The sequence below is a fragment of the Hyalella azteca genome, unplaced genomic scaffold (assembly GCF_000764305.2).
Source record: "Hyalella azteca isolate HAZT.00-mixed unplaced genomic scaffold, Hazt_2.0.2 contig17472, whole genome shotgun sequence".
NCBI classification, from domain to species: domain Eukaryota; kingdom Metazoa; phylum Arthropoda; class Malacostraca; order Amphipoda; family Hyalellidae; genus Hyalella; species Hyalella azteca.
The window spans coordinates 30,792-39,742 of NW_025947255.1; the positions used below are offsets into that span (position 1 = coordinate 30,792).

Consider the following 8,951-nt stretch of genomic DNA (forward strand, 5'->3'; position numbering starts at 1 on the left):
GCTCTCTGGCTGACGTGAGGCTTGCTACAGCCTGCATCATCATCCGCTCTCTGGCTGATGTGAGGCCTGCTACAGCCTGCATCATCATCCACTCTCTGGCTGATGTGAGGACTGCTACAGCCTGCATTCATCCGCTCTCTGGCTGATGTGAGGCCTGCTACAGCCTGCATTCATCCGCTCTCTGGCTGATGTGAGGACTGCTACAGCCTGCATCATCATCCACTCTCTAGCTGAAGTGAGGCCTGCTACAGCCTGCATCATCATCCACTCTCTAGCTGAAGTGAGGCCTGCTACAGCCTGCATCATCATCCACTCTCTGGCTGATGTGAGGACTGCTACAGCCTGCATTCATCCGCTCGCTGCCTGATGTGAGGCCTGCTACAGCCTGCATTCATCCGTTCTCTTGCTGATGTGGACTGCAACAGCCTGCATCATCATCCGCTCTCTGGCTGATGTGGACTGCAACAGCCTGCATCATCATCCGCTCTCTGGCTGATGTGAGGCCTGCTACAGCCTGCATTCATCCGCTCTCTGGCTGATGTGAGGCCTGCTACAGCCTGCATTCATCCGCTCTCTGGCTGATGTGAGGACTGCTACAGCCTGCATCATCATCCACTCTCTAGCTGAAGTGAGGCCTGCTACAGCCTGCATCATCATCCACTCTCTAGCTGAAGTGAGGCCTGCTACAGCCTGCATCATCATCCACTCTCTAGCTGAAGTGAGGCCTGCTACAGCCTGCATCATCATCCACTCTCTGGCTGATGTGAGGACTGCTACAGCCTGCATTCATCCGCTCGCTGCCTGATGTGAGGCCTGCTACAGCCTGCATTCATCCGTTCTCTTGCTGATGTGGACTGCAACAGCCTGCATCATCATCCGCTCTCTGGCTGATGTGGACTGCAACAGCCTGCATCATCATCCGCTCTCTGGCCAATGTGAGGCCTGCTACAGCCTGCATTCATCCGCTCTCTGGCTGATGTGAGGCCTGCTACAGCCTGCATAATCATCCACTCTCTGGCTGATGTGAGGACTGCTACAGCCTGCATTCATCCGCTCTCTGGCTGATGTGAGGACTGCTACAGCCTGCATCATCATCCGCTCTCTGGCCAATGTGAGGTCTGCTACAGCCTGCATCATCATCCGCTCTCCGGCTGATGTGAGGCCTACTACAGCCTGCATCATCATCCGCTCTCCGGCTGATGTGAGGCCTGCTACAGCCTGCATCATCATCCGCTCTCTGGCCAATGTGAGGCCTGCTACAGCCTGCATCATCATCCGCTCTCTGGCATCTGCTCTCTGACTGATGTGAGGCTTGCTACAGCCTGCATCGTCGTCTGCTCTCTGACTGATGTGAGCTTCGTCATGAACGAGTCTGCCTCGATGATTGTCTAGTCTTGCGCGTGTTTTTAATGTTGCTGTTCTCGCGTACAATGTCGAAATTTGATCCATGTGTCAGGTTTTGCACTCGCTCATCATTTGAATTATTCTTTCACGCTTTTACTAATACAAGGAATTTTTGTCCCTGTAATGGTTGTTTAAATGTTCTAGATTCAAATGCTTGTAATTTTTTCATGTGTATTAGAGTAGAATTTTCATTAAGCCATAAATTCATTGTATAGCTTGTTTCTACTTATTTTTTCAGGCTCACATCTCTATTGGTCAAAAATTTAGATCACCCTTATCTTAATGACGTCGCTGAGTCATCATTATTCACACTGGATAACGCAAATGGAAACGGAAAAAAATTGGAAACTAATTCTGTTCATTCCATTTGCTTCGATTTCACTCCAACGTCTGATTGATACAAATGATATAATCTTACATTTTTGAGAAGTGGTGTCCTAAAATTTTTTATAAAAATCATTCTTGCTGATTTGATAGTACTTTTAATTATGTCAGGTTCGCTTTAAATGCGTTTCAGGCTTTTCTATTTTCTCGCCTGAAGCCTCCACCGCAATGTGCATAGGTAAGCATCGAATGGGAAATCGAACCTCCATAGAACTGTGCATGGCAAATATATAATGGTGTTCTGGTTATTTTAAAGTACTGTGTCAGAATTTTTCCTCATTCATTTTCTCGTATTTTTTCGCTCACTGCTTGTCTACAATACCTGCTCATTGACTATACATTATGGATGTAATCCATAATTTTTGAGTGAATATTCTTACACTGCCGCATAAAATTCACCGTCTAAATCTTGAAACTTTCGAACAGAAACTCGACGCATTGTAGATAAACTGTCAGTTTTAACCGAGGCAATCCACGTAAAGGACCATTTAACTCAGTGCAGAGTCAACGTGTATTTAATGGAAACTTTTTGTCTGCAAAGACCGGCCGAGGGCCTGCAAAGAAATGAAATGCTTACCTAGGCTTCGTGAGATGTGTGGTCGTTAATGCAGTCGAGAAAGGTTTTTGCAGGCTAATCCTTCGCAAGTTCTCAATTCCTAACGGTCTTTATATCTTTGTTTTTCTGAATATTTCTGCAATGCTACTACTGCTGTGCACAATTGAGAACAAAAACCCTGCGATCCATCGTGATCAAGCAGGGAATGGAAAGCTATTGCATTTTTCGTGAGTTATTTTTGCACGAGTTATTTTCGTGAGTTAGTGGCAGCTTTGTGATGCGTTTGAGGAATTATCTTGGCAGACTTATCGGTGCTAGTCATTTAATGGGAGATGACGTTATAGGATAATTGCATGTAGCGTGAGTGTTCGTTTATCTATCATCAGATGTAGCACTCGTTATTAACAGTAGCGAATCATGCTGTGGTCTGCGAGGTTACGGGTCATGTTAAACCGTAATTTATCAACCTATTTTTTTGCAATCCCTAGTTCATGTAGTCGAATGTTTATTGTTTTTGAAGTCTATTTTATTACATTACTTATGTTTGTCAGATTTCTCGTTTCCTTTGTGTCTCATTCCTGTTAAGTTTCCTCTATGTTTCTTTTGATGGATCAAAGGTCCAGTGTGTTTCCTGCTTGTACAATTCATTTTATAATCTATGTACATACATTTTGCATTTTTTTGATAGTATTTATTTTGTTATCAGCATTAAATTTGCATTTCAGCTCCGAAGTTATCGTTGACTGATGCCAACCTATTTTAGTATGTTGATATGCAGTTTATTATACACGGTCATTATTGTTATGTATTTGTTCAGTGTGTTGGACCAAACATTGTCTTTTCTATGAACTTTCTTATTCTAATTTAGTTCTTCATATGCAAGTCTATTTTTTTACTGTCTTTGAAAGGATTTTTATTTGATGTAACTGGGTTAAGGCAAAAAGGATGATCTATACGGAACGGGCAGCTCTTCATCCCAAGGTTTTTGTGATATGGAAGCTATAGCCTAGTCACCAAACGCCATCTCTTGAGTTTAATGCTACATTTTTTTACATTTTTGCTCATTTTTTTACATTCGAGTATCGTTTATGGGAGGTACAATGCGTTTGAGAATCGCTCTTGTTCAGAAGCGTTTTCCTATGTGTCATAGAGCTGGGCTGGGCAAGAGTTGTAGAAATCATAAGCCTTGTAGCTGTTTTCTTCATGTCTTAGCACTGCAGTTCTTACGAACTTCTTTGATTTCTTCAGTAACTGGGGAATATTTTTTTTTTCGGCGTGTCGAGCCAGGGCTAAGTAGCGATTTATGAATGAGATAATTATGTATTTTACCTAGCAACAAATCTGTCTACTTTTGTCCATGGCTCGGATTGTTGATTTTCTTCTAAAGTTTTACGCTTTAAAACGTATGCTCATGAAAAACGAGTGTAGAATTCTGTTCATTCAAATTACCAACTGCATCGTTACTATAGCATGAATGTAATATATCCTGCAGTCTACGTTGTAGGTGCAAAAATGTCTGAAAATATGAAAGGCGGATTTTGTCCGCAACATACGTACATTCCTTATTCTGCATGATGGTATCCAGCTGCAAGATTCAGGGCCGTTTCGTGGTCTTTTTGTTAACCAAAATTAGAGAAACACGATGTGAAAAAAGCTTCGTTTGCGAAACGAACAGTCGATGCGAAACGAGTTGCGAAGTATAGACGTCTTGCTGATTGTTAATTTCCATGTGAAGCTCAGCCTGCTGCAGCTCAGTTTTCTAGTCACGAATACATTTTTTCATGTCAGGACGAATTTTTTATCGCAAGGATATATTTTTCAAGTCAAGGATATATATTTTTATGTCAATGAAATATTTTTCTTCACGTCAGTGATAGATTTTTTGAAGCCAAGGGTATATTTTTTTCATGTTAAGGATATGATTTTTTGAGTTGTTAATAAATGAATGAATGTCATATTTTTTAATACATTTTTCTTATTTTTAACTGTAAAGTGTTTTTTATCATTTTTAAACGAAAATTATGCAATTGCGGTAAAGGGACCAAGGGTGGGCGCCTTGCCCCAAGCTCATGGGCCCTTTGCCCCAGGGGTGGGGCAATGGGCCCATTTTGACACTTTTACAAAATAGTGATTCATTAAAAATTGAATAACTCTATAGGTGCCTAATTCACATCATACATTCCACATTAGTTGTACCTTTAAACAAAACAAAGAACCACATCGTATCAATTAAAACTTATTCAAAAATTTAGTTTAAAAAAAGGGGGGGGCGCGTTGCCCCATGTTGCCCTAATATTTCTATAGAGCTTGCAGTTGCACCTAAACGCTGACAAGAGTGCTTAGATTTGAACATTTTCTCACCGAGTTTGATCATTCATGATGTATTGCATGCTGATAAAATTTTCCATTTCAATATAACTTACATTACTAATTGTTCTCTTCTTTTAGCAGTTGTCAGACGTCTATGTTTTTTGGTTGAATGTTAGTTTTTCTGTAATTCAACTCTTACGTTGATCTAGTTTTCAGGTTTCGATGTTGTTTACACTTGGGCCATGACTTCGTCCAATTACTTCGCAAGCTGGGCGGCGAGAGATGTATGGTTTCCTTGCGTAATTTAGACAATAGTTAATAATTATGTAATGCACTGACTAATGTCTTTTTGCACTTCACACGAGTGACTACGACCGCACCCTAAATTTGCACACGTAAAGAATTTACTCGTAAGCTCTCATTCAGCATCTCGGGCAGGAATGTTTAGTTTCGACCATGATTCCAGCTCTGTCTACAGCCCGCTCATAGAAAAGAACGTGTTTGTGATGATAAAATTCGATGTCGCAAGCATACTACAGGAGAGAATGTGTACCGGGCTTGCATTTCGACGATGTACTTGAGTTCTCCGTTCCTGAGAAAAAAAAGTTGCTCAGCTTCAGAAGGATCGCAATAATATTTTAAGACCTTGGGCTCATTCAATGCTTCCGTTTCGTCAATTTCAGTGTCGTGGATATTTGCTAAGTCGTACAGTAATTCCTTATCAACTGACTGACGATAATTGATCATCGACTGCCAATTCTGATATTTTACCCCCTTATAGTGTGAAAAATACGTTACTTCATTTCTGCGTGTGATTTAGAATAGATTAAACTTGTTAAACTAAGAATATGAACTTATGGCCTGCCATTTGACATGATATATGTTTTATATCGCGCATGTTTTAGGTCATAAGCTTTATTAGGTTAGTACTTTCGCAAAGAGCCGAGTGAATTTTTGTGTGGCGCTCTTTCAAAATTTTTGTTTTTCGAACTATCGGATTCCGGATTCTCTTCATTCATGTGTCTTAATTCTAAAGATAGTGCAATAAGGTATCAATTGATTGATGTGTTCTTTCCTTAATAAATATTTTGACTTGTGTGAATTTTAGCCTAGCAATGATGCACAATTTCTTTTGAAACTTGACGAACATTTTGTCTTAGGGTACAGATGGGATAGTAAGAAAATCTATTGAAACGAGTTATGAATTCAGAACTGAAGATGAAACAACGCGTTGCATCTAAGCCCAAGTTACTCCGCCTCCATGTCGCTATATGGCGACCAGATTTCCACGATATCAAACAAAACGAATAACACAGCCCCACGAACATGATTACATAATAACGTGGAATTTAGATAGAGGATTTGTTGACGCGCAGTGCTAAAAACTGCCAAGATTAACTCTGATGCAAGACTGCTAAATTCATTTCATTATCTATCACTTATCCTCTTTTTAGTTTTAAAAAGCTATGTGACAATATATTATGGTCTGGAGAATGGGAATAATAAATTTAAGGTATGAAGGTAATATATTTCAACTTCACTTAGATAATACCAGGAGCGTGGCAGGAGGGATTTCAACCTGCTGACAAAAACACCGCAGGAAGGTGCGAGAATAAAATTTACAACTCTCGTTCTAGCCGAGAGACTCTATAATAAATGCAATGATGACACAACTAAGAGATCATACTTGCTCAAGCGGGGAACCGATACCCACAGGTGTAGCTTGTGGTCCGCTACACTGAAGGAAGACTCGCCTGCTGAACGGTTCTCTGAACTGTAACTTGCTTAGCAAATATTTACAGGTTGTGAGAATATCTGACGCATGAATCGTGGAGACGAGAATCAATTCCTTGAAAGTTTTACATATTTCTTGTCCATGCTCTGCCTGATCGCTCTACCCAAACCCATGCGCTCTCCGCAAACTTTGAAATTGTCAGTTCTGAGTACCGAACAATGACCGTCTTTAATGGTAGCAAAACCTTACATAAATCTATCATACCGTAGTAACAAGTCTTCTTATAAAATTTCTGTTCTGTAGCAGACTATCACGCTTTCGTACAACTCACACGCACTAAGCAACAGGAGCCAGCACCAAGAAACCATGCCCCTCGTCTATCTGTGCATATCTTATCGCTCATGAAACTTTTGCGGTGTACTAGCGAACATGCGTATCACGCTTTCATATACCTACAGAACCCACAGGCACCAAAGTAACAAGAGACGAGCACCAAGAAACCATGCCACTCGTCCATCTTAGAACCCCATTTATGGCTGCCTCCTGAGGGCGCCGTCGAGCCTGATGACCTCCCCGTTCATCATGGGCTTTAAGATGATGGCCTGCACAAGCTGAGCGAACTCATCGGGCTCCCCCAGACGCTGGGGAAATGGTACGTTGTTGGCTAGGAACGTCTGGATCTTCTCCGGCAGTGCTTCCAGCAGGGGAGTCCGGAATAGACCTGCAATGATGATAATAACAATAATTAAATAATAATAATAATAACAAGGGATGTTGTGTAGGCTGATAATTTAAGGTTGATTGATACCTCCACTAGTGCGATCGTAATATGCTGTAGAGTAGACATTAGAATTATTTAGATACTTATAGGAAGACTGATGAGTGGGAGCATCTGTACAATGTCCGTGAATTTGATACTCCGTGGTTTAGTGTTCTGGCCAGTGCTTATTAGACTCGCGGTTTTTATGAAGCTGCAGTCTAGAAGAAAAAATAAAAATTCTAACAATGAGACAGGAACAATCCGTAAAAAAATTACCACTGAATAATCAGCAATTTCCTCAGCAACATATCGGCGATAAAACATCGATAGTACATCGTCACCTAATGATTATGATCAATTGTATGGGATTGTTTTTAGGAGGGATGCACACACCAGGGGCTATTGTGCAGACCCTCACCCCCATGGGGGCGAGATCCCTGGCGATGGGGAGCGTCATGCTTACGATCCCCCCCTTGCTAGCCGCGTATGCAGCCTGCCCCACCTGCGACAAGTAAACTCGGTTAATTAGAGAAGAATAATTGTTGCTAATTAGAATAGAATTAGAGTTCGCCGTACGCTTCTTTTAGCCCGAGACTGGGTTAGTTATTTTAAATCATGAACTGGATTAAAACTGTGATGAATCTCTTTTGTCATACCACATTATAAAATTTTAGGTAACAAAAAATTGAAATGTGTCATAACATAAAGATTCAACAGGAAAATTTACAACTCAATACCTAAAGTGCGAATTATATAACACTTCATGAATCTATCGGGAAAACAAAAAAAAAATTAAAATTAGTTCATAACACGAAAATTCCAAAACAAACATTCACAATACAATACCTAAAATGTTCACATATTGCACCTGTAGGGCAGGATTTGTACGCAAGTAGCAGCAGTACATTTATGGGAATGAGTTAAACTTGTGCCACAAGCGATGTCCTTTTTGCGCTCGTAAACCTGCTTCAGTTTGGGACGCAAGCAAAAGATGTTTTAATGCAACGTGGTCATATTGTCCACTATTTGGACAATACGACCCGTGCAGTTGTGTGAGTGCAGACCTGTCCGTCGTAGGCCGATGCTGGCCGTGTTGACGACGACGCCTCACAGGCCGTCAGCTTTAGGCTCGTTCTCGTTCATCAAACTCGCCGACAATCTGATCACGTTGAACGTGCCTACCATGTTCATCTGGTCCACAAAATCTAAGTTTAGTTATAAATTCTTCTGCTATTGATAGATCAATAGAGACATAGCGTTGATTAGAAAATTAAAAGCGTTGATTAAACAATTGATTACTAGAGATTTGAAATAACTTTCAGGTAAAGCTATTAATTGAGTTGTAAGAGATTATGGTCAGTCGACCAGCGATCAATTTTGACAATTTCATCGAACGAGAACTCGAAAAAATTCAAACGCTAGAGCCGTACTATCAGAACGCATGGATTTTTCGTCTGTGATTTTCTGACTGAGTTACAAACTCGTAACTATAGATTTTATAGCCCCAGGTCACATAAAATTAGCCAGGTCATATAAAACTGGAAATTTTAGCGAGAACTTACCTTGACGACATTCTCAAAATCCTCTAAATAATGCACGATGTTCTTCTTGAGATTGAAGGTTTTGAAAGCCACGGCAATGCCGGCGCAGTTGACGACAGCGTCCAGCCTCCTGAATTTGTTCTTGCAGGCGTCCAGGGCCTGCTGGATGTCCTCCTCAGACGTCACCTGCAAGACAGACAAGCCATCATCTTTTGGAAATTGAATTGAATATCAGATTGATTTAATATTAACCTATTTAGG

At 40.9% G+C, this 8,951-nt stretch overlaps 1 protein-coding gene across 1 annotated transcript; it reads right to left on the reverse strand.

Annotated features, from left to right (window-relative positions):
* Positions 1–6,168: 6,168 nt before the first annotated feature.
* On the reverse strand, positions 6,169–8,886 carry LOC108672063 (3-hydroxyacyl-CoA dehydrogenase type-2-like). Its single transcript, XM_018159679.1, is given in 5 exon segments — positions 6,169–7,110; positions 7,543–7,651; positions 8,214–8,229; positions 8,231–8,340; positions 8,712–8,886. Coding segments are annotated over 4 exon segments (426 nt in total). The 5' UTR covers positions 8,712–8,886; the 3' UTR covers positions 6,169–6,919.
* Positions 8,887–8,951: the final 65 nt, after the last annotated feature.